The 26009-nt window shown below is 49.4% G+C and overlaps 1 protein-coding gene across 1 annotated transcript in view; it reads right to left on the bottom strand.

Moving 5' to 3' along the window:
• Positions 1-26009, bottom strand: part of LOC140734195 (uncharacterized) — a 113022-nt gene that overhangs the window by 41943 nt on the left and 45070 nt on the right. Inside the window, exons 8-10 of the mRNA XM_073057847.1 lie at positions 22576-22659; positions 12867-12986; positions 2190-2303 (exon numbers count right to left, since the gene is read on the bottom strand). Coding sequence (XP_072913948.1) covers positions 2190-2303; positions 12867-12986; positions 22576-22659 — 318 coding nt within the window. The remainder of the gene's footprint in view (positions 1-2189; positions 2304-12866; positions 12987-22575; positions 22660-26009) is intronic.

The raw sequence follows: 26009 nt of genomic DNA, 5'->3' as shown, positions 1-26009 counted from the left end.
CAGGAAGGCGGTACTGCAATGCGAAGAGTGAAGAGCGAAGGGCATGACAAAGCGTAAAAGACGTCATGGTCGTCCACTGGAACCGAGGAAGACCCCAGTTTGTGATGCTTGTTCGTACCTCTGGACTTGGACTTCACAAATCAAGAGAGCGGAACAGCCCCAATGCAACGACTTTTCCACTTTAAAAGCTCTGTGCACAGGTTTCCTGTCATCGTCGGACTTGATGGACACACCACCACCACCATTATGGTTTTTGGATTTACTGAGTATGCCCGCAAGAAAATGAATCTCAGGCTGTATATGGTGACATAAACTGTATGTACTTTGATAATAAATTTACATTCAACTTTGAAGAGACAATATGTGTTTTCTCTATCCATGCCCCCCCCCCCGATTCTATACCTGTTTTGCTCTCTCGTTCCAGCCTTTGAAATCCTACAAAGTCACTCCTCTCTCTCTATAACAAAAGCAGCTTTGCATTATTAACTGGAAGCAGGCCCTTTAGCCACTTCCCCTCAGCTGAATCAATCCCACAACGTTTGGATCTGCCGTACTCCATTAAGGGATTATTTCAGTACAGCACCAGCACTAAATTATCTTTTCATGACTGAGCTTTTCTGCAGATGGTAGCATTAGGCTTTATTGAAAACCATCTAAAAAATTAGGTTAATTTAAAAGAAAACCTATTTATGCCACGTGATCAGGAAAATCTGCAGAGGTTTATAAGCTCTGCCAGCCCCATCACGGGCACTTGCCTCCCCACCAGTGAGGACATGTTCAAACGGCAATGCCTCAAGAAGATCACAGTCATCATTAAGGACCCACATCACCTAGGACTTACCCTCCCCTGATTATTACTATCGGGGAGGAGGTAAGGGAGCCTAAAGATGCACACTCAATGTTTTAGAAACAAACTCTTCCCCTCTGCCATCAGATTTATGAACAGTTAATGAATCCATGAACACTACTTCACCACTTTGTTTTCTTTTGGCACTATTTATTTATTTTTATACATTATTTTCACCTTCACGCCTTGCACTGTACTGCTTCCACAAAGCCATACATTTCATTGCATATGCCAGTCATATTCTTGATTCTGAGGTTCGAAGTTCAAAGTAAGTTTACTATCAAAGTACATGTTACCGTATACAACCCTGAGATTCATTGTCTTAAGGGTTTCTGTTATTAAGGACCTCCAGCACCCAGGGCATGCCCTTTTCTCACTGTTACCATCAGGTAGAAGGTACAGAAGCCTGAAGGCACACACTCAGTGATTCAGAAACAGCTTCTTCCCCTCTGCCATCCGATTCCTAAATGGACATTGAACCCAGGGACACTAACTCACTTTTTAAAAATATACAGTATTTCTGTTTTTTTGCACGATTTTTAATCTATTCAATATACATATACTGTATAAAGTATACCTAATAAGATTTATTATTATTTTTTCTTCTGTATTATGTATTGCATTGAACTGCTGCTACAATTTAACAAATTTCATGTCAAAAGCCGGTGATAACAAACCTGATTCTGATTCTCAATAAATCCATTATAGAATATTAACCAGAACAGAATCAATGAAAGACTGCACCAACTTGGATATTCAACTAGTGTGTGAAAGACAACAAACAGTGAAAATACAAAAAGAAAAAATAAATAAATAAATAAACAAACAATAAATCCAGAGAACTTGAGATGAAGAGTTCTTGAAAGTGAATCCATGGGTTGTGGGAACATTTCAATGATGGGGGAGGTGACTTTGAGTGAAGTTATCCCCTTTGGTTCAAGAGCCTGATAATAACTGTTCCTGAACCTGGTGGTATGAGTCCTGAAGCTCCTGTACCTCCTTCCTGATGGCAGCCGTGAGACGAGAGCAAGTCCTGGGTGGTGGGGGATCCCTGATGATGGATGCTGCTTTCCTGCGATAGTGCTCTGTGTAGATGTGCTCAGTGGGGGGAGGGCTTTACCCGTGATGGACTGAAGTGATTCCACTACTTTTTATAGGAGTTTCTACACAAGAGTGTTGGTGCTTCCATACCAGTCTGTGATGCAGCCAGTCAATATACTCAGATATTCTCCACTACATATCTATATCTTTGTTCTTTCGGTGGACCGTTCATATCAGATATTCATTTACGGGGTACATCACACAGAACCAAAGAACCATTGAAAATGTTTGACCATCTAACCTTTAAAATCCCGTTCAGCTGACGCTGAAAGTCTTCTCTGAATTCACTGTCGATGGTGTCAGCAGACAAGCCATTGAGCGAAGGCAGTTCTTTTTCACTAAGGGAGCTGAACACCTGAAAAACAAATAGAACAGATATCAAACAGTCCAAAGGGGTGAAATGATCTGGAGTGGGAGCCTTTTTCTGCATAACCTGCAATATTGACTTCTCTATCTGGAATCACAATCACACTCAGAATCAGAATCAGGTTTATTATCACCGGCATGTGATGTGAAATTTATTAACTTAGCAGCAGCAGTTCAATGCAATACATAATCTAGCAGCAAAAAAAACCCCAAGAAAATCAATTACATATACTGAATAGATTACAATAGTGCAAAAACTGAAATACTATTTTTTTTTTAAAGTGAGTTAGAGTCCAAAGATTCAATATCCATTTAGGAATCGGATGGCAGAGGGGAAGAAGCTGTTCCTGAATCACTGAGTGTGTGTCTTCAGGCTTCTGTACCTCCTACCTGATGGTAACAGTGAGAAAAAGGCATGCCCTGGGTGCTGGATGTCCTTAATAATGGACGCTGACTTTCTGAGACACCGCTTCCTAAAGATGTCCTGGGTACTTTGTAGGCTAGTACCAAAGATGGAGCTGACTAGATTTACAACCTTCTGCAGCTTCTTTTGGTCCTGTGCAGTAGCCCCTCCATACCAGACAGAGATGCAGTCTGTCAGAATGCTCTCCACGGTACAACTATAGAAATTTTTGAGTGTATTTGTTGACATGCCAAATCTCTTCAAATTCCTAATAAAGTACTGCCGCTTTCTTGCCTTCTTTATAACTACATTGATATGTTGGGACCAAGTTAGATCCTCAGAGATCTTGATGCCCAGGAACTTGAAGCTGCTCACTCTCTCCACTGCTGATCCCTCTATGAGGATTGGTATGTGTTCCTTCGTCTTACCCTTCCTGAAGTCCACAATCAGCTCTTTCGTCTTACTGACATTCAGTGCCAGGTTGTTGCTGCAGCACCACTCCACTAGTTGGCATATCTCACTCCTGTACAGCCTCTCGTCACCAACTGAGATTTTACCAGCAATGGTTGTATTGTCAGCAAGTTTGTAAATGGTGTCTGAGCTATGCCTAGCCACACAGTCATGTGTATTTAGAGAGTACAGCAGTGGGCTAAGCACACACCCCTGGGGTGTGCCAGTGTTGATTGTCAGTGAGGAGGATATGTTATCAACAATCTGCACAGATTGTGGTCTTCTGGTTAGGAAGTTGAGAATCCAATTGCAGAGGGAAGTACAGAAACCCAGGTCCTGCAACTTCTCAATCAGGATTGTGGAAATGATGGTATTAAATGACGTATGTGTTTGTCTAGGTGGTCTAAAGCCGTGTAAAGAGCCATGGCAGATTGCATCTGCCTGTTGACCTATTGTGGCAATAGGCAAATTACAGTGGGTCCAGGTCCTTGCTGAGGCAGGAGTTCAGTCTAGTCATGACCAACCTCTCAAAGCATTTCATCACTGTCGATGTGAGTGCTGGCAGGCGATAGTCATTAAGGCAGCCCACATTATTCTTCTTAGGCACTGGTATAATAGTTGCCTTTTCGAAACAAGTGGGAACTTCCGCCTGTAGCAGTGAGAGGTTGAAAATGTCCTTGAATACTCCTGCTAGTTGGTTGGCACAGGTTTTCAGAGCCTCACCAGGTGCTCCATCAGGTACTCCATCACTAGGTACTCCATCGGGACCTTCCATCTTGCTCTCTTTAGACATCCTAACATCGGCCTCTGAGACAGAGATCACAGGGTCATCAGGTACAACAGGGATCTTCACAGCTGTAGTCGTGTTCTCCCTTTCAAAGTGGGCATAGAAGGCATTGAGTTCATCTCGTAGTGAAGCATCACTGCCGTTCATCCTATTGTGTTTTGCTTTGTATGTAGTAATGTCTTGCAGACCCTGCCAGAGTTGCCATGCATCCACTGTCACCTCCAACCTCGTTCGAAATTGTCTCTTCGCCCTTGAAATAGCCCTCCGCAAATCATACCTGGTTTTCCGGTACAGGCCTGGGTCACCAGACTTGAATGCCACAGATCTAGCCTTCAGCAGACAACGTACCTCCTGGTTCATCCACGGCTTTTGGTTTGGGAACGTACAGCAAGTCTTTGTGGGCACACACTCATCCACACAGGTTTTAATGATGTCAGTAACAACTGCAACATACTCATCCAGGTTTGAAGATGAATCCCTGAATACAGTCCAGTCCACCAATTCAAAGTAGTCCTGTAGGCGCTCGTGTGCTTCCCCTGTCCATACCTTCTTGGTCCTCACTACTGGTGCTGCAGTCTTCAGTCTCTGCCTGTACTCAGGGAGTAGTACTTCCTGACGTGAGGGCATGGAATAGCACGGTAGGCATTCTTGATGTTGGTGTAACAATGGTCCAGTGTGTTGTTTCCTCTGGTTTTGCAAGTGATCTGTTGATGGTAGCTGCTCAGTGATTTTTTCAGACTGGCCTTGTTAAAATCTCTCAAAATGATGGTGAAGGTGTTAGGGTGCGCTGTTTTGTGCATGTTGATCCCATTGCTCAGATCATTTAAAGCCTGTTTGACATTGGCCTGAGGTGGAATGTAAACTGCTACCAAAATAACCCCAGAGAACTCCCGGGGTAGGTAAAAAGCACGGCACTTAACTGCTGGATATTCCAGGTCTGGTGAGCAGAATTGGGACAGCACTGATATATTTGTGCACCAAGAAGAGTTGATCATGAGGCATACTCCTCCACCTCTGCAGCTGAGAGACTATAGATCTAACCTGACTGTGCATAGTAAACCTGTCAATCTGGATCACTGCATCTAGTATGGAAGCGGTTAACCAGAATTCTGTGAAACAAAGGACACTTGCGGTCCTAATGTCCCTCTGATTCAGCACCCTGGCTCTGAGATCATTGATTTTATTCACCAGAGACTGCACATTTGCCAGCAAGATAGTCGGTATAGGGAGTTTAAAACCCCGTTTCCTTAAACGCACTTTTAACCTTGATCTACACCCACACTTCCTCTGAGGTGTCCTCTGCGGGCACTTGCAACACTTGCACTTGTGTTGCTTCTGTCAGTTTTAAGCAGCAATAGTTTGTTTAGATGCATTAAGACACTTCCATCACCAAAACTTGGTTTGTTAACTGCTGTCTTAAGGAGTTTGCATGTTATCTCTGTGAGTGTACTTCCTTCAGGTGCCCCAGTTACCTCCAATGTTCCAAAGACACACGGTTAGCGTGAGTATGTTGTGGGCATGCTGTGTTGATGCCAGAAGCATGGAGACACTTGTGGGCTGACTCCAACTGCGTTGGTCCTTGATGCAAGTGACACTTTTCACTGTGTGCTTCGATATTTCGATTTACATGTGACAAATAAAGCTAATCTTTCTTTCTTTACAGCTATTTTGTGAGTGTACTACAAGCAACTAAATAAATTTCTCAACGTCCTCAATACTGCTCAGTCCCTCAACTTTCAAATTTTGCCATATCACCAGTAATTTCTTAGGGCACATGCTCTCTCCCCTAATTGATAACATTTTTCTGACTATATCAAAGAGAAGGTTTCTTAAGGTTGTCATGACCAGGGGGTGGTTGTGGGGATGAGCTCCCACTATCTATTAAATGGTGTGCATCTCAAGTAGCCTCTGACAACCATGTCTAGCTCCTGGCCTTCACGTGTGGTTTAGCTACTAATCCTGGCTGAACTGTTTCTACTGGCAGGAGAAGGGACAAAGGCCGGTTACTGGCACCTTAAACCCAGTCGCTTTGGTTAGACGGGGCTTGTCAGCCGTGCATGGCAGTTCTTCTAAGAGATGGAAAACTCTGATCTCAAACTTCCACTGCCTTTGTGGCGATACTCTCATGGGGAAGGCTTCAGGAGTAAACACCGAGGAAATTTCTGAAGCTGGAGTCCTTAAGGCACTCCTGTGATGAGTTCCCAAGCTGATCAGCAACTCCTACAACGCTGCTGGTGCCAAACTCTATCGATCTCTGCCATTTTGTTAGATTGATCATGGAGCTTCTGGGGGGGGGGGGGGGGGGAGCTTGCTACGTGGGCAACAGATTGTTCTCTATATTGTACTGCCCTGGCTTGTTTATAATATGGACAGCTAGGATACAACATTTCAGAAAGACCCCAACCAACGGAGGGCCTCAGTTAAAGAGAACCATCTCCACCCATAATGCATTTTCCACCTCTCTGACTTTGCTGAGATTGTCAAGGATTTGCGCTCTTTAACGATAAAGATTAGCTTTATTTGTCACATGTACACCAAAACATAGAGTGAAACGTGTCGGTTCGTGTCAAAAATATCAGTGAGGATTATGCTGCGGCAGCTTGCAAGTGTCACTACGCTTCTGACGCCAACGTAGCATGCCCACAACCTACTAACCCTAAGCCTCAGTCACTGGAACGTGGGAGGAAATTGATGCACCCGGACAAAACCCATGCAATCGTAGGTAGAACTCCTTACAGAGGTGGGAACCAAACCCCGAAAAGTGATTGCTGGTGCTGTAAAGCGATTGCAATAACCACAACACTACCAATATTGGGATTCATCATAACTAATCCTTGAATACAGTTTCAAATGCCCCATTCTTTCTGAGGATTCCACCTCCTCCATGAAATTATGGTAAATTGTGAGTAGTAATGCTAAAATGCCTGTAATTAATAGAAACAAAAACAATGAATGCTTGGTGGAACAACACACACAAAATGCTGGTGGAACACAGCAGGCCAGGCAGCATCTACAGGGAGAAGCACTGTCGACGTTTCGGGCCAAGACCCTTTTTTGGTCTTTTTTGAGACCCTTTTTTTGAGAATGTTTGGTGGACATCTGTTTATATTAAACCTTGCAGCATTAATAGTGAAAATTATCCTTAATGATACAGACAACATAATAATGAGTGCACAGAACATTACACCAGACATGCACTGCATATTGCAAAGAATTATTATGGCAGAGAGAATGGAAAGAAAGATTAAATATGTAGTTAAAAACAATAAAGTAATTTACATTTGCCCCTGTGTTGATGACGATCTCGGAAAAAGTCAGCTCAATTTTGGCAAGAGCTGAAAGAACGTGAGGTGGATGGTAGATACGCTGAAAATCATTCAAGAACAGCTCTAAAGACAGAAAACCTTCCCGATGGGCTGAAGGAGTTCTCATTTAGAAAGGCGGCTTATTTCCTAAATCAGATGAGCTCTTTTGGACAAGGATGCCTCCTCTATGCACGATCATCTCAAGTGATTAGAAACTTGCTCCAGGGAGAAAAGGAGAGGGACGGTGAAACTAAAAATAACCACAGCAATGATCAAGTGTTTTTTTATAGATAGATAGATAGATAGATAGATAGATAGATAGATACTTTATTCATCCCCATGGGGAAATTCAACATTTTTTCCAATGTCCCATACACTTGTTGTAGCAAAAACTCATTACATACAATACTTAACTCAGTAATAATATGATATGCATCTAAATCACTAACTCAAAAGCATTAATAATAGCTTTAAAAAAAAAAAAAAAAAAAAAAAAAAAAAAGTTCTTAAGTCCTGGCAGTTGAATTGTAAAGCCTAATGGCATTGGGGAGTATTGACCTCTTCATCCTGTCTGAGGAGCATTGCATCGACAGTAACCTGTCGCTGAAACTGCTTCTCTGTCTCTGGATGGTGCTATGTAGAGGATGTTCAGGGTTTTCCATAATTGACCGTAGCCTACTCAGCGCCCTTCGCTCAGCTACCGATGTTAAACTCTCCAGTACTTTGCCCACGACAGAGCCCTCCTTCCTTATCAGCTTATTAAGACGTGAGGCGTCCTTCTTCTTAATGCTTCCTCCCCAACACGCCACCACAAAGAAGAGGGCGCTCTCAACAACTGACCTATAGAACATCTTCAGCATCTCACTGCAGACATTGAATGACGCCAACCTTCTAAGGAAGTACAGTCGACTCTGTGCCTTCCTGCACAAGGCATCTGTGTTGGCAGTCCAGTCTAGCTTCTCGTCCAACTGTACTCCCAGATACTTGTAGGTCTTAACCTGCTCCACACATTCTCCATTAATGATCACTGGCTCCATATGAGGCCTAGATCTCCTAAAGTCCACCACCATCTCCTTGGTCTTGGTGACATTGAGACGCAGGTAGTTTGAGTTGCACCATGTCACAAAGTCCTGTATCAGTTTCCTATACTCCTCCTCCTGTCCATTCCTGACACAACCCACTATGGCCGTGTCATCAGCGAACTTCTGATTTATTTATTTATTTATTTATTTATTTAACTATTTATTTAGTTTCACATATATTGTTGTTCCTTTTCATGCCTTGTGGCGCACTGAGCAGCCTTTCTGCCGTTTCCTTGGCTTTTGTCTGTTTTTTTTATGAGTTTGAGTTGCTAGCTCGATGATCAACCCATAATGGATGGAAAATGTGCAAGGAGCTGGCTGGATTCAAACTCAGGACTATTCATTTTGAAGCCCAATTCTGATACCACTACACCACTAACGTAAGTCTGCACCAAATGGGCGTTCAACCAGTGTGCAAAAGACAACAAACTGTGCAAATACAAAAAAGAAAGAAATAACAGTAAATGTTGAGAACATGAGATGAAGAGTCCTTGAAGGTGAGCCCATTGGTTGTGGGAACAGTTCAGTGATGGGGCAAGTGAAATTGAGTGAAGTTATCCCCTTTGGTTCAAGAGCCTGATGGCTTTCAAGTTCCTGGGTGTTAACGTTTCTGAGGATCTATCCTCGACCCAACATATTGATGCAATTACGAAAAAGGTATGACAGTGGCTATATTTTATTAGAAGTTCAAGGAAAACTGGTATGTTCCCAAAGACACTTGAGAATTTCTACAGATGTATCGTGGAGAGCATTCTCACCGCCTTCTATGAAGGGGCCACTGCACAGGATCAGAAAAAGCTGCAGAAAGTTGTAAACCCCTCCAGCTCCATCATGAACACCAGCCTCCTCACCATCTAGAACACCTTCAAAAGGTGATGCCTCAAAAAGCTGGCACCTATCATTAAGAACCTCCATCACCCAGGACATGCCCTCTTCTCATTGTATCATCAAGGAGGAGGCACAAGGGTCTGAAGACACACACTCAGCATTACAGGAATGGCTTCTTCCCCTCCACCATCAGATTTCTGAATGGACAATGAACCCCTGTATACTACCTCAATATTCTTCCTCTCTTTTAGCATTACTTATATAATTTCATACATATATGAAGTTAATAAACTATATATATATATAAAGTTAATAATAACTATGTATATATATTTAGTATAGTTTACAGTTTAGTTATTAAGTGCTGTGATGTACTGTGGCCACAGAACAACATATTTCACGACATATGCCAGACACGTGAAACCTGATTCAGATTCTGATTTTAATGCAGTTTTATAGTATTGTAACAGTATTAGTGTCCTAATTTGTTCTGAATTTTATTTAAGTATTGTGGTGAACTACATATACCTGTCTGGACTGCTCCTGTGGCTCCTCCCACAGACCCCTGCTGACTGCCCCTGCTGACTCCTCCCACAGACCCCCTGATGACTGCTCCTGTGGTTCCTCCCACAGACCCCTGCTGACTGCTCCTGTGACTCCTCCCACAGACCCCCTGCTGACTGCTCCTGTGGCTCCTCCCACAGACCCCTGCTGACTGCTCCTGTGGCCCCTCCCACAGACCCCTGCTGACTGCTCCTGTGGCCCCTCCCACAGACCCCCTGCTGACTGCTCCTGTGGCTCCTCCCACAGACCCCTGCTGACTGCTCCTGTGGCTCCTCCCACAGACCCCCTGCTGACTGCTCCTGTGGCTCCTCCCACAGACCCCCTGCTGACTGCTCCTGTGACTCCTCCCACAGACCCCCTGCTGACTGCTCCTGTGGCTCCTCCCACAGACCCCTGCTGACTGCTCCTGTGGCTCCTCCCACAGACCCCCTGCTGACTGCTCCTGTGGCTCCTCCCACAGACCCTTGCTGACTGCTCCTGTGGCTCCTCCCACAGACCCCCTGCTGACAGCTCCTGTGGCTCCTCCCACAGACTGCTCCTGTGGCTCCTCCCACTGACCCCCTGCTGACTGCTCCTGTGGCTCCTCCCACAGACCCCTGCTGACTGCTCCTGTGGCTCCTCCCACAGACCCCCTGCTGACTGCTCATGTGGCTCCTCCCACAGACCCACTGCTCCTGTGACTCCTCCCACTGACCCCTGCTGACTGCTCCTGTGGCTCCTCCCACAGATCCCTGCTGACAGCTCCTGTGGCTCCTCCCACAGACCCCCTGCTGACTGCTCCTGTGGCTCCTCCCACAGACCCCTGCTGACTGCTCCTGTGGCTCCTCCCACAGACCCCTGCTGACTGCTCCTGTGGCTCCTCCCACAGACCCCTGCTGACTGTGGCTCCTCCCACAGACCCTGCTGACTGCTCCTGTGGCTCCTCCCACTGACCCCTGCTGACTGCTCCTGTGGCTCCTCCCACAGACCCCTGCTGACTCCTCCTGTGGCTCCTCCCACAGACCCCCGCTGACTGCTCCTGTGGCTCCTCCCACAGACCCCTGTATAAAGGCGATTGAGGCCTGATGCCCGGCCTCATTCTCCAGGATGTAGTGTTGTTCATTCTTCTAGTCAATAAAAGCCGATATCTCGCTTCTTACGTCTCAGAGTGAGTTATTGATGGTGCATCAAGTATATAATTTGTTACTCAGTTAAATGGTACTTTATGTTTCAGATCCTTTTTAACTATTTGCAAGACATTTCGGCTAATTGAGGCAGCAGCTTAATTGGGCCAAAATGTACTGGTCCCGATTTGTCCCGATTAACTGGAATCCATTGTACGTTTGATTGTGCGTATTTGCTCCCCTTAGGAGACATCATTAGAGAGGTTAAACTTGACTTCCACAGTTGTGCAGATGACACATTGGTTGAGCTTGATAATGGTAACTCCCTATCTTCTCTGATTTCAGGTCTGACTGCAATAAACTAATGGATGAGCAATAATTTCCTAAAATTAAATAAAGATAAAACTTCTGGTTGGTCCCAAAGCAAAAGGGATAAACTTGGGAACTTGGCTTCCATTGTAAAATCAGCCTGTGCTCTGGTCACTTTCTTTACGTAAATTTGAATTTTAAATCCCACTTAAAGAGAGTGACCAGAACATCATTTCCACACTTGAGAAATATTGCAAAGGTATGTTTCTTTCTGTCACATAATGATGTTGAAAAACTGATTCACATCTTTGTATTGTATTACTGTAATGTAATTTTTACTGCCTTTCCAAAGCAATCTAGCGACAAACTTTAACTCATTCCAAAAGTCGCTGCTAGACTTTGAACCAAAGCCAGGGAGCATATCAAGTGCTAGCAAGTCTGCATTGGCTTCCTGTATCTTCTTGAATCGATTTTAAAGTCCTCTTACTTGTTTTTAAAGCTCTGAGTGCTCTGGGACAGAAGTACATCACGGAATTGTTTACGTTTTGCAATATATATTGCACTTTAATATCTTCTTTAATGCGTGCAATGCACTCAATGCACTGCTCTTGCTAACAACAAATTTCATGACATATGCTAGTGATATCAAACGTGATTCTGATTCTGAGGAGGTTGAGGACCTGAGTGCAGAGGAACTGAAAATTATTTTCTTTCTTATGCCCACTGATGCATACATACTTTGATAATAAATGTACTTTGAACTTTGGCTCCAAATAAACTGCTCATCAGAATTATGCACACAAAAAGCTGGAGGAACTCAGCAGGCCAAGCAGCATCTATGGAGAAAATTACAGTCGACATTTCGGGCCGAAAGCCTTCAGCAGGACTGGAGAAAAAAAGCTGAGGAATAGATTTGAAAGGTGGGGGGAGGGGAGAGAGAAACGCCTGGTGACAGGTAAAACTTGGTGGGGGAGGGATGAAGCAAAGAGCTGGGAAGTTGATTGGTGAAAGAGACAGAAGGCCATGGAAGACAGAAAAAGGGGGAAGGAGCACCAGAGGGAGGCGATGGATGGGCAAGGAGATAAGGTGAGGGAGGGAAAAGGGGACGGAAAATGAAGGGGGTGTGTGGGAGGCATTAGCAGAAGTTTGAGAAATCGATCTTCATGCCATCAGGTTGGAGGCTACCCAAACAGAACATAAGGTGTTGTTCCTCCAACCTGAGTGTGGCCCTATGCCGACAGTGGAGGAGACCATGAATGAACACATTGGAATGGGAATGGGAAGTGGAATTAAAATAGGTGGTCACTGGGAGATCCCACTTGTTCTGGTGGACAGAGTGTAGATGCTCGGCGAAGCGGTCTCCCAGTTTACGTCAGGTCTCACCGATATACAGGAGGCCACGCTGGGAGCACCGGACACAGTACATGACCCCAACAGACTCACAGGGGACGTGTCACCTCACCTGGAAAGACTGTTTGGGGCCCTGAATGGTAGTGAGGGAGCAGGTGTTGGGGTAGGTGAGGCTCTCCAGCACTTTGTGTGATTTGCTTGGATTTCCTTGGATTTCCAGCTTCTGCAGATTTTGTCTAGTTTGTGCTCATCAGAAACAGCCAGGTTAATTCACCAATACAACCTATTAGCTTGATATCCATTTGGATGGATGTACAGTGAAAACAACATCATTTGCCTTCCTGCGATTGATGCTCGAGCCAACTTGCTACCTTGTTCTGAAGCTCCTGAAATTCTCGGAAATTTCTTTTCACGGACCAGCATTCTTCTGCATCTTCCAGGTTTTCTACGTCGAAGGTACAAAGTGGGTCCTTCATTACATCCCAGGACACCTGCAGAATGTACTGTATTAGTCTCAAAAGTTCACCTCAGCTGCCCCAAGGTCCCCAGTTCAAAGCTGACATCGCTTAAAGCTGTGACATGCTTACACATCCAAATAATCTGCAAATACCACGCCTTCTCTCACATGAAACAGAGCAGTCACACATGTGACATACTACACGCTCCCTCACATGAAACACAACAGTCACGTGTGTGGCATTTAAGGTCAATGATACTGCCACAACACATTACCCAGTATGTGCCAAATTCAGAATATGTCTCAGTAGTTGAATTTATGCAGAATCATCGACCAGGTATGCAGGAAAAGATCAAAAAAATTGGTTTCTTTTAAAAAAAACACATTTGCAGAGGGACTGTTCATGTTCTGTTTTCTCCGTACATCTAGCAGGACTTCAGATAAGGCTTCTATCACAAAGAGCTTCAATCCAAACTGAATCTGAACCAACATCTAAAGAGAAAACTTAGGAGACAAATAAAAAGACCACATCTGACCCTACACTCCATTCCTTTCAGCTTCAAGGATTTCAGAAATGACAACGTTATGACTGCACTAGGGATACTGTAGAACATTAGAAAAAGGACATAGCTACCAATCAATCACAGGTCCGCACAGTGAGGTATAAATGATCCCTAGTTGCCAACGCTCAAACCGTAGAAGGGTATTTAGTATTGATTGGTATTCTTCCTGTTACTGTCATATGTACTTACATACAGGACATGCTTTTGTTAGCATATCCAACTGATAGCTCACTCCATACATGCACATCAAGGAAGCAAAAAGAAAAAAAGATGGAAAAAGAATGCGGAGTATAGTTTTGGAGTTAGTGCACTGCAGATAGTCAAATTAAGAGTGAAGGCAATCATGAGATAAACTGACAGATTAACAGTTTATCTTTTAACGTATGAGGAGTCCAGACAAGCATCTGATAACATCAAAATAAAAGCTGTCAATAAGCCTAGTGGAATGTGTTTTCAGGCTGGTTTATCCTTGACAGTGGGAAGGGGGATAAGCGAATTTGACCGGAGTGGGAGACATCCTTGATGATATTGGCTGATTTCCCAAGACAGAAGCAAGTATCACCAGAATCAATGGAGAGGAGACGGGTCTGTGTGACGGACTGGGTCGGTGGAGAGGAGACGGGTCTGTGTGATGGACTGGGTCTGTGGAGAGGAGACGGGTCTGTGTGACGAACTGGGTCTGTGGAGAGGAGACGGGTCTGTGTGATGGACTGGGTCAGTGGAGAGGAGATGGTCTGTGTGATGGACTGGGTTGGTGGAGAGGAGACGGGTCTGTGTGATGGACTGGGTCGGTGGAGAGGAGACGGGTCTGTGTGATGGACTGGGTCGGTGGAGAGGAGACGGGTCTGTGTGATGGACTGGGTCGATGGAGAGGAGACGGGTCTGTGTGATGGACTGGGTCGATGGAGAGGAGACGGGTCTGTGTGATGGACTGGGTCTGTGGAGAGGAGACAGGTCTGTGTGACGGACTGGGTTGGTGGAGAGGAGATGGTCTGTGTGACGGATTGGGTCGGTGGAGAGGAGACGGTCTGTGTGAGGGACTGGGTCGGTGGAGAGGAGACGGGTCTGTGTGACGGACTGGGTTGGTGGAGAGGAGACGGGTCTGTGTGACGGACTGGGTCGGTGGAGAGGAGACGGGTCTGTGTGATGGACTGGGTTGGTGGAGAGGAGACGGGTCTGTGTGATGGACTGGGTTGGTGGAGAGGAGACGGGTCTGTGTGACGGACTGGGTCGGTGGAGAGGAGACGGGTCTGGGTCGGTGGAGAGGAGACGGGTCTGTGTGATGGACTGGGTTGGTGGAGAGGAGATGGTCTGTGTGACGGACTGGGTCGGTGGAGAGGAGATGGTCTGTGTGACGGACTGGGTCGGTGGAGAGGAGACGGGTCTGTGTGACGGACTGGGTCGGTGGAGAGGAGACGGGTCTGTGTGACGGACTGGGTCGGTGGAGAGGAGACGGGTCTGTGTGACGGACTGGGTCGGTGGAGAGGAGACGGGTCTGTGTGACGGACTGGGTCGGTGGAGAGGAGACGGGTCTGTGTGATGGACTGGGTCGGTGGAGAGGAGATGGTCTGTGTGACGGACTGGGTCTGTGGAGAGGAGATGGTCTGTGTGATGGACTGGGTCTGTGGAGAGGAGACGGGTCTGTGTGATGGACTGGGTTGGTGGAGAGGAGACGGGTCTGTGTGATGGACTGGGTCAGTGGAGAGGAGATGGTCTGTGTGATGGACTGGGTTGGTGGAGAGGAGATGGTCGGTGTATTGATTGGGTCGGTGGAGAGGAGATGGTCTGTGTGACGGACTGGGTCGGTGAAGAGGAGACGGTCTGTGTGACGGACTGGGTCGGTGGAGAGGAGACGGGTCTGTGTGACGGACTGGGTTGGTGGAGAGGAGACGGGTCTGTGTGACGGACTGGGTCGGTGGAGAGGAGATGGTCTGTGTGACGGACTGGGTCGGTGGAGAGGAGATGGTCTGTGTGACGGACTGGGTCGGTGGAGAGGAGACGGGTCTGTGTGACTGACTGGGTTGGTGGAGAGGAGACGGGTCTGTGTGACGGACTGGGTCTGTGGAGGGGAGACGGGTCTGTGTGACGGACTGGGTTGGTGGAGAGGAGACGGGTCTGTGTGACGGACTGGGTCGGTGGAGAGGAGACGGGTCTGTGTGATGGACTGGGTCTGTGGAGAGGAGACGGGTCTGTGTGATGGACTGGGTCGGTGGAGAGGAGACGGGTCTGTGTGATGGACTGGGTCGATGGAGAGGAGACGTGTCTGTGTGATGGACTGGGTCTGTGGAGAGGAGACGGGTCTATGTGATGGACTGGGTCTGTGGAGAGGAGATGGTCTGTGTGATGGACTGGGTCGGTGGAGAGGTGTCGGGTCTGTGTGACGGACTGGGTCGGTGGAGAGGAGATGGTCTGTGTGATGGACTGGGTCGGTGGAGAGGAGATGGTCTGTGTGACGGACTGGGTCAGTGGAGAGGAGATGGTCTGTGTGATGGACTGGGTCGGTGGAGAGGAGACGGGTCTGTGTGATGGACTGGGTCGGTGGAGAGGAGACGGGTCTGTGTGACGGACTGGGTCAGTGGAGAGGAGATGGTCTGTGTGACAGACTGGGTTGGTGGAGAGGAGATGGTCTGTGTGACGGACTGGGTCGGTGGAGAGGAGATGGTCTGTGTGATGGACTGGGTCTGTGGAGAGGAGACGGGTCTGTGTGATGGACTGGGTCGGTGGAGAGGAGACGGGTCTGTGTGATGGACTGGGTCTGTGGAGAGGAGACGGGTCTGTGTGACGAACTGGGTCTGTGGAGAGGAGACGGGTCTGTGTGATGGACTGGGTCAGTGGAGAGGAGATGGTCTGTGTGATGGACTGGGTTGGTGGAGAGGAGACGGGTCTGTGTGATGGACTGGGTCGGTGGAGAGGAGATGGTCTGTGTGACGGACTGGGTCAGTGGAGAGGAGATGGTCTGTGTGATGGACTGGGTCGGTGGAGAGGAGACGGGTCTGTGTGATGGACTGGGTCGGTGGAGAGGAGACGGGTCTGTGTGACAGACTGGGTTGGTGGAGAGGAGACGGGTCTGTGTGACGGACTGGGTCGGTGGAGAGGAGACGGGTCTGGGTCGGTGGAGAGGAGACGGGTCTGTGTGATGGACTGGGTTGGTGGAGAGGAGATGGTCTGTGTGACGGACTGGGTCGGTGGAGAGGAGATGGTCTGTGTGACGGACTGGGTCGGTGGAGAGGAGACGGGTCTGTGTGACGGACTGGGTCGGTGGAGAGGAGACGGGTCTGTGTGACGGACTGGGTCGGTGGAGAGGAGACGGGTCTGTGTGACGGACTGGGTCGGTGGAGAGGAGACGGGTCTGTGTGACGGACTGGGTCGGTGGAGAGGAGACGGGTCTGTGTGATGGACTGGGTCGGTGGAGAGGAGATGGTCTGTGTGACGGACTGGGTCTGTGGAGAGGAGATGGTCTGTGTGATGGACTGGGTCTGTGGAGAGGAGACGGGTCTGTGTGATGGACTGGGTTGGTGGAGAGGAGACGGGTCTGTGTGATGGACTGGGTCAGTGGAGAGGAGATGGTCTGTGTGATGGACTGGGTTGGTGGAGAGGAGATGGTCGGTGTGATGGACTGGGTCGGTGGAGAGGAGATGGTCTGTGTGACGGACTGGGTCGGTGAAGAGGAGACGGTCTGTGTGACGGACTGGGTCGGTGGAGAGGAGACGGGTCTGTGTGACGGACTGGGTTGGTGGAGAGGAGACGGGTCTGTGTGACGGACTGGGTCGGTGGAGAGGAGATGGTCTGTGTGACGGACTGGGTCGGTGGAGAGGAGATGGTCTGTGTGACGGACTGGGTCGGTGGAGAGGAGACGGGTCTGTGTGACTGACTGGGTTGGTGGAGAGGAGACGGGTCTGTGTGACGGACTGGGTCTGTGGAGGGGAGACGGGTCTGTGTGACGGACTGGGTTGGTGGAGAGGAGACGGGTCTGTGTGACGGACTGGGTCGGTGGAGAGGAGACGGGTCTGTGTGATGGACTGGGTCTGTGGAGAGGAGACGGGTCTGTGTGATGGACTGGGTCGGTGGAGAGGAGACGGGTCTGTGTGATGGACTGGGTCGTTGGAGAGGAGACGGGTCTGTGTGATTGACTGGGTCGTTGGAGAGGAGACGGGTCTGTGTGACGGACTGGGGGTGGAGAGGAGACAGGTCTGTGTGATGGACTGGGTCGGTGGAGAGGAGACGGGTCTGTGTGATGGACTGGGTCTGTGGAGAGGAGACGGGTCTATGTGATGGTCTGGGTCTGTGGAGAGGAGATGGTCTGTGTGATGGACTGGGTCGGTGGAGAGGTGTCGGGTCTGTGTGACGGACTGGGTCGGTGGAGAGGAGATGGTCTGTGTGATGGACTGGGTCGGTGGAGAGGAGACGGGTCTGTGTGATGGACTGGGTCGGTGGAGAGGAGACGGGTCTGTGTGACGGACTGGGTCAGTGGAGAGGAGATGGTCTGTGTGACAGACTGGGTTGGTGGAGAGGAGATGGTCTGTGTGACGGACTGGGTCGGTGGAGAGGAGATGGTCTGTGTGATGGACTGGGTCTGTGGAGAGGAGACGGGTCTGTGTGATGGACTGGGTCGGTGGAGAGGAGACGGGTCTGTGTGATGGACTGGGTCTGTGGAGAGGAGACGGGTCTGTGTGACGAACTGGGTCTGTGGAGAGGAGACGGGTCTGTGTGATGGACTGGGTCAGTGGAGAGGAGATGGTCTGTGTGATGGACTGGGTTGGTGGAGAGGAGACGGGTCTGTGTGATGGACTGGGTCGGTGGAGAGGAGACGGGTCTGTGTGATGGACTGGGTCGGTGGAGAGGAGACGGGTCTGTGTGATGGACTGGGTCGATGGAGAGGAGACGGGTCTGTGTGATGGACTGGGTCGATGGAGAGGAGACGGGTCTGTGTGATGGACTGGGTCTGTGGAGAGGAGACAGGTCTGTGTGACGGACTGGGTTGGTGGAGAGGAGATGGTCTGTGTGACGGATTGGGTCGGTGGAGAGGAGACGGTCTGTGTGAGGGACTGGGTCGGTGGAGAGGAGACGGGTCTGTGTGACGGACTGGGTTGGTGGAGAGGAGACGGGTCTGTGTGACGGACTGGGTCGGTGGAGAGGAGATGGTCTGTGTGACGGACTGGGTCGGTGGAGAGGAGACGGGTCTGTGTGATGGACTGGGTTGGTGGAGAGGAGACGGGTCTGTGTGATGGACTGGGTTGGTGGAGAGGAGACGGGTCTGTGTGACGGACTGGGTCGGTGGAGAGGAGACGGGTCTGGGTCGGTGGAGAGGAGACGGGTCTGTGTGATGGACTGGGTTGGTGGAGAGGAGATGGTCTGTGTGACGGACTGGGTCGGTGGAGAGGAGACGGGTCTGTGTGACGGACTGGGTCGGTGGAGAGGAGACGGGTCTGTGTGACGGACTGGGTCGGTGGAGAGGAGTCGGGTCTGTGTGACGGACTGGGTCGGTGGAGAGGAGACGGGTCTGTGTGACGGACTGGGTCGGTGGAGAGGAGACGGGTCTGTGTGATGGACTGGGTCGGTGGAGAGGAGATGGTCTGTGTGACGGACTGGGTCTGTGGAGAGGAGATGGTCTGTGTGATGGACTGGGTCTGTGGAGAGGAGACGGGTCTGTGTGATGGACTGGGTTGGTGGAGAGGAGACGGGTCTGTGTGATGGACTGGGTCAGTGGAGAGGAGATGGTCTGTGTGATGGACTGGGTTGGTGGAGAGGAGATGGTCGGTGTGATGGACTGGGTCGGTGGAGAGGAGATGGTCTGTGTGACGGACTGGGTCGGTGAAGAGGAGACGGTCTGTGTGACGGACTGGGTTGGTGGAGAGGAGACGGGTCTGTGTGACGGACTGGGTCGGTGGAGAGGAGACGGGTCTGTGTGATGGACTGGGTCTGTGGAGAGGAGACGGGTCTGTGTGAGGGACTGGGTCGGTGGAGAGGAGACGGGTCTGTGTGATGGACTGGGTCGATGGAGAGGAGACGTGTCTGTGTGATGGACTGGGTCTGTGGAGAGGAGACGGGTCTGTGTGATGGACTGGGTCTGTGGAGAGGAGATGGTCTGTGTGATGGACTGGGTCGATGGAGAGGAGACGGGTCTGTGTGACGGACTGGGTCGATGGAGAGGAGACGGGTCTGTGTGACGGACTGGGTCGGTGGAGAGGAGACGGGTCTGTGTGACGGACTGGGTCGGTGGAGAGGAGACGGGTCTGTGTGACGGACTGGGTTGGTGGAGAGGAGACGGGTCTGTGTGACGGACTGGGTCGGTGGAGAGGAGACGGGTCTGTGTGATGGACTGGGTCTGTGGAGAGGAGACGGGTCTGTATGAGGGACTGGGTCGGTGGAGAGGAGACGGGTCTGTGTGATGGACTGGGTCGATGGAGAGGAGACGTGTCTGTGTGATGGACTGGGTCTGTGGAGAGGAGACGGGTCTGTGTGATGGACTGGGTCTGTGGAGAGGAGATGGTCTGTGTGATGGACTGGGTCGGTGGAGAGGTGTCGGGTCTGTGTGACGGACTGGGTCGGTGGAGAGGAGATGGTCTGTGTGATGGACTGGGTCGGTGGAGAGGAGATGGTCTGTGTGACGGACTGGGTCAGTGGAGAGGAGATGGTCTGTGTGATGGACTGGGTCGGTGGAGAGGAGACGGGTCTGTGTGATGGACTGGGTCGGTGGAGAGGAGACGGGTCTGTGTGACGGACTGGGTCAGTGGAGAGGAGATGGTCTGTGTGAGACTGGGTTGGTGGAGAGGAGATGGTCTGTGTGACGGATTGGGTCGGTGGAGAGGAGATGGTCTGTGTGATGGACTGTGTCTGTGGAGAGGAGACGGGTCTGTGTGATGGACTGGGTCGGTGGAGAGGAGACGGGTCTGTGTGACGGACTGGGTTGGTGGAGAGGAGACGGGTCTGTGTGACGGACTGGGTCGGTGGAGAGAAGATGGTCTGTGAGATGGACTGGGTTGGTGGAGAGGAGACGGGTCTGTGTGAGGGACTGGGTTGGTGGAGAGGAGATGGTCTGTGTGATGGACTGGGTCGGTGGAGAGGAGACGGGTCTGTGTGATGGACTGGGTTGGTGGAGAGGAGACGGGTCTGTGTGACGGACTGGGTCGGTGAAGAGGAGACGGGTCTGTGTGACGGACTGGGTCTGTGGAGAGGAGACGGGTCTGTGTGATGGACTGTGTCGGTGGAGAGGAGACGGGTCTGTGTGATGGACTGGGTCTGTGGAGAGGAGACGGGTCTGTGTGACGGACTGGGTGGGTGGAGAGGAGACGGGTCTGTGTGATGGACTGGGTCTGTGGAGGGGAGACGGGTCTGTGTGACGGACTGGGTTGGTGGAGAGGAGACGGGTCTGTGTGACGGACTGGGTCTGTGGAGAGGAGACGGGTCTGTGTGATGGACTGGGTCTGTGGAGAGGAGACGGGTCTGTGTGATGGACTGGGTCGGTGGAGAGGAGACGGGTCTGTGTGATGGACTGGGTCGGTGGAGAGGAGACGGGTCTGTGTGATGGACTGGGTCGGTGGAGAGGAGACGGGTCTGTGTGATGGACTGGGTCGGTGGAGAGGAGACGGGTCTGTGTGATGGACTGGGTCGATGGAGAGGAGACGGGTCTGTGTGATGGACTGGGTCGATGGAGAGGAGACGGGTCTGTGTGATGGACTGGGTCTGTGGAGAGGAGACAGGTCTGTGTGACGGACTGGGTTGGTGGAGAGGAGATGGTCTGTGTGATGGACTGGGTCAGTGGAGGAGACGGGTCTGTGTGACGGACTGGGTCAGTGGAGAGGAGACGGGTCTGTGTGATGGACTGGGTCTGTGGAGAGGAGACGGGTCTGTGTGATGGACTGGGTTGGTGGAGAGGAGACGGGTCTGTGTGATGGACTGGGTCGGTGGAGGAGACGGGTCTGTGTGATGGACTGGGTCGGTGGAGAGGAGACGGGTCTGTGTGATGGACTGGGTCGGTGGAGAGGAGACGGGTCTGTGTGACGTACTGGGTTGGTGGAGAGGAGACGGGTCTGTGTGATGGACTGGGTTGGTGGAGAGGAGACGGGTCTGTGTGACGGACTGGGTCTGTGGAGAGGAGACGGGTCTGTGTGACGGACTGGGTCGGTGGAGAGGAGACGGGTCTGTGTGACGGACTGGGTTGGTGGAGAGGAGACGGGTCTGTGTGATGGACTGGGTTGGTGGAGAGGAGACGGGTCTGTGTGACGGACTGGGTCGGTGGAGAGGAGACGGGTCTGTGTGATGGACTGGGTCAGTGGAGAGGAGATGGTCTGTGTGATGGACTGGGTCGGTGGAGAGGAGACGGGTCTGTGTGACGGACTGGGTTGGTGGAGAGGAGACGGGTCTGTGTGATGGACTGGGTCGGTGGAGAGGAGACGGGTCTGTGTGATGGACTGGGTCGGTGGAGAGGAGACTGGTCTGTGTGACGGACTGGGTCGGTGGAGAGGAGACTGGTCTGTGTGATGGACTGGGTTGGTGGAGAGGAGACGGGTCTGTGTGACGGACTGGGTTGGTGGAGAGGAGACGGGTCTGTGTGATGGACTGGGTCGGTGAAGAGGAGATGGGTCTGTGTGACGGACTGGGTCGGTGGAGAGGAGACGGGTCTGTGTGACGGACTGGGTTGGTGGAGAGGAGACGGGTCTGTGTGATGGACTGGGTCGTTGGAGAGGAGACGGGTCTGTGTGATTGACTGGGTCGTTGGAGAGGAGACGGGTCTGTGTGACGGACTGGGGGTGGAGAGGAGACGGGTCTGTGTGATGGACTGGGTCGGTGGAGAGGAGACGGGTCTGTGTGATGGACTGCGTCTGTGGAGAGGAGACGGGTCTGTGTGACGGACTGGGTCGGTGGTGAGGAGACGGGTCTGTTTAATAGTCTGGGTCGGTGTGGAGAAGGATGGTTTGTACAATGGATGGGTCAGTGAAGAGATTGTTTTACAATGGTCAATATCCAATTGAGTGGAACTGAAGGCTCTCTCATCTATTCATGTTTGTGGCCGATGTACATCTGCACATTGAGTAGTTTAAATATACTATAATGCCATACCTCAGAAATGGTGATCTTACAGTTTCTTAGCGATGACTGTTCTTCACTTGGAACCAAAATGTTTTCTTTCAGCCATTCAAATGCCTAAAAGACAAATACGTTGCTCTATGAACACTGTGGTATCAGAACAATAAATTTTCTTCTGATTAGCTTTACAGGTAGCCAGTCAGAATCCTTTCCCCATGGGGAAAATGTGAAATGCTGGGGGCATGGCTTTCAAGTGAGTGAGGGTAGGTTTTCAGGGAATGTGTGGGTCATTTACAGAGTGCGGCCAGTGCAGTTAATGCTCTGCTGGGGATGGTATTGGAAATAGCTACAATATTGTTATCTCAGAAGCTTTTAGTGAGGCACGTCAACATGCTGGGAATGAATTGAACGTAGGCAGAAGCGATTAGTTTAATTTGCATCAGGCTCGGTACGTACAGTATGGGGGAAAGGGCTTGTTCCTGTGCAGTAGTGTCCGGGTACTAAATGGAACATCTGTGTTTTACACCACACCTTCCACCAACGTTTCAGTTGCCCGATTAATCTATCCCGTTCCCAAACTAAAAACAGCTCAGACGATAATCCAAAGTTTAAACCATTGAAAGGTTCTTTTATGTAGCTCCAAGCACTCATGTCGTAGTTCCAATGAAAAACGGATTGGATTCTCTCTGCCACTGTAAAATCTGTCCCTGTCAGTTTGAGATATTTCCATTTCACGTCGGTTGTAAGGCAGACTTTTGAGTTTTTTCCTAACAGGAAGTGGCTGCCAGTAGGGGGCAGAGTGTCAAGATCAGCGTGTTGGCCTTTGCGACAGAGTCAAAATTTCCTCACCTCGAGGGCGTGGATCTTGGGAATTCTCTTTGTCGTCGAGTGATTCATGATTGAAATCAATAACATTTCAGACTAGTACAAGTGGCAACATGATCTTGGTGGTTATTATTTATTAAGATTCAAGATTCAAAGTTGTTTAATCTCATTGCCAATATACGCATGTAGAGGAGAGCAAAGTAATTGCCCCTCTGGATCCAATGCAGCACAATGAGATCAAGAACACAATAATAATTAGAAACGCAATATATACCTGCATAAAGTGACGATGAGCACAGGAGAGCCTGTACATAAGGTGACTGATAGGAAATGACAAAGTATTGGGTGCGGGGGGCCGGGTGTGGAAGGGTGGGCTAGAGGATGAAGGTGCTGATCAGCCTTGCTGCTTGGGCAAAGTAACTGTTTTTGAGTCTGGTGGTCCTGACATGGATGCTATGTAGCCTCCTCCCTGATGGGAGTGGGACAAACAGTCCATGAGCAGGGTGGGTGGGATCCTTCATGATGTTACTGTTATTATTTGTGGTAATATTACTTCATGTGGTGTGTGTGAGTTATATGCACTGTGTTGGTCTGGAGGAACGTAGTTTCGTTTGGCGGTATACACGCGTACAGTTGAATGCCATGGAACTTGAGCTTGGTTAGAGAATCAGTTACGATCTGACTGAATGAGGGCACCGCGAGATGTAATCTGATTTCTGTTTGTTGTATTATCAACCTGGCACCAGGCAGGAGATATAACAGGCAGCAGGGTCAATCCTGTTATTCATCTCCCACCCTCCCCTAACACATAGAACCTAGAACAGTAGAGCACAGTACAGGCCCTTTGGCCCATAATGTGCCAAACTCCTAACCTAGTCTAAGATCATCTAACCCTTCCCTCATTCATAGCTGTCCATTTTTCACTCATCCATGTGCCTTCCTAAGAGTTTCTTAAATGTATCTAATGTGTCCACTTCTACCACCAACCCTGGCAGGTCGTTCCATGTACCCACCAAAAAACCTACTTCTAACCCCTATATTTCCCTCCAATCACCTTCAATTATGCCTCCTCATATTAGCCATTTCTGCCCTGCCTGTCTATCTGATCTGCCTCTTATCACCTTGTATATCAAGTCAAGATCTAAGTTATCCAGTTAAGGTCATCGCAACCATTCCTCTTCAGTTTCTTCTTCTTCTCAGATTTTGGGTAAAGGCTTTCCACTGAGCTCACTGCTGTAAGTTGTTTTCTGCCAAGAGTCCATCTGTCACAATGAGTGCCACAAGAACAGGATATTCCATCACTAGATACTTTGGAGACAGTGGAAATTGCTCCAACAACTCTCTTGGGTACTTAGAACTTAGTGGTTGAGTGCAAAGGAAGCAAGTAGCTTTGTAATATGAAGGATGATCACAATAAAAGTCATTTCTGATCATAACGCTTCAACAATTGACAGCTCTGGGTCTGTACTCACTGGAGTTTAGAAAAATAAGAGGGGATATCATTCAAACCTACCAAATATTGAAAGGCCTAGATACACCCAGTGGCCACTTTTTGTACTAATAAAGTGGCCACTGAGTGAGCGTACATTCATGGTCTTCTGCTGCTGTAGCCCGTGCACTTCAAGGTTCGGTGTGTTGTGCATTCAGAGATGCTCTTCCGCACACCACGGTTGTAACGTGTGGTTATTTGAGTTACTGTCACCTTCCTGTCAGCTTGAACCAGGCTGACCTCTCTCATTAACAAGGTGTTAATGCCCACTGAACTGCCGCTCATTAGATGTTTATCGCACCATTCTCTGTAAACTCTAAGAGACTGTTGTGCATGAAAATCCTAGAAAATCGGCATTCTCTGAGATACTCAAACCACCCCGTCTGGCACCAACAATCACTCCACGGTCAAATTCACTGAGATCACATTTCTGCCCCTTTCTGATGTTTGGTCTGAACAACAACTGAACCTCTTGACCATCTCAATTTTTATGTATTGGGTTCTGCCACATGATTAACACACAAAATGCTGGAGGAGCTCAGCAGGCCAGGCAGCATCTATGGAAAAGAGTAAACAGTTGTCGTTTCAAGTCAAGACCCTTCTTCAGGCCACATAATTGGCTTATTAGATAATGAGCAGGTGTATTGGAGTACCTAATAAAGTGGTCACTGACTATACAGCAGACATGGAGAAGATGTTTCCAATAATGGGAGACAGCCTCAGAATAGAAGGATGTCCCTATATAACAGAAATGAGGAGGAATTTCATTAACCAGAGGGTGGTGAACCTGTGCAATTCATTGACACAGACCACAGCAGAGGTCAACTCATTGGGTAAACTTAAAGCAGAGGTTGATAGGTTCTTGTTTATAAAGGCCATCAAAGGTTAAGGTGAGAAGGCAGGAGAAGTTTCCATTTTCAAAATGGAAACATTAAACATCAAAATGGGGAAGAATAAGATCTCAGTGACCTTGACCATGGAATGATGGTTTGTGCCAGACTTGGTGGTTCTATTTTCCATTTCTTTTCTTTCCAGGTCAAAAATAAACAGACACTTTCTTGTGCATTTACACTTTGGTCCAAATGGGCCCACAGCAAGTACGTATTGCAAGGGATTTCCCAAGTCACTACATTTAAGTACGTTCAAAAGCCAG

Source organism: Hemitrygon akajei, chromosome 10 (assembly GCF_048418815.1).
Source record: "Hemitrygon akajei chromosome 10, sHemAka1.3, whole genome shotgun sequence".
In the NCBI taxonomy this organism is placed as follows: domain Eukaryota; kingdom Metazoa; phylum Chordata; class Chondrichthyes; order Myliobatiformes; family Dasyatidae; genus Hemitrygon; species Hemitrygon akajei.
The sequence above is the reverse complement of the archived record's forward strand: the minus strand, read 5'-3'. Positions and strand labels throughout refer to the sequence as shown.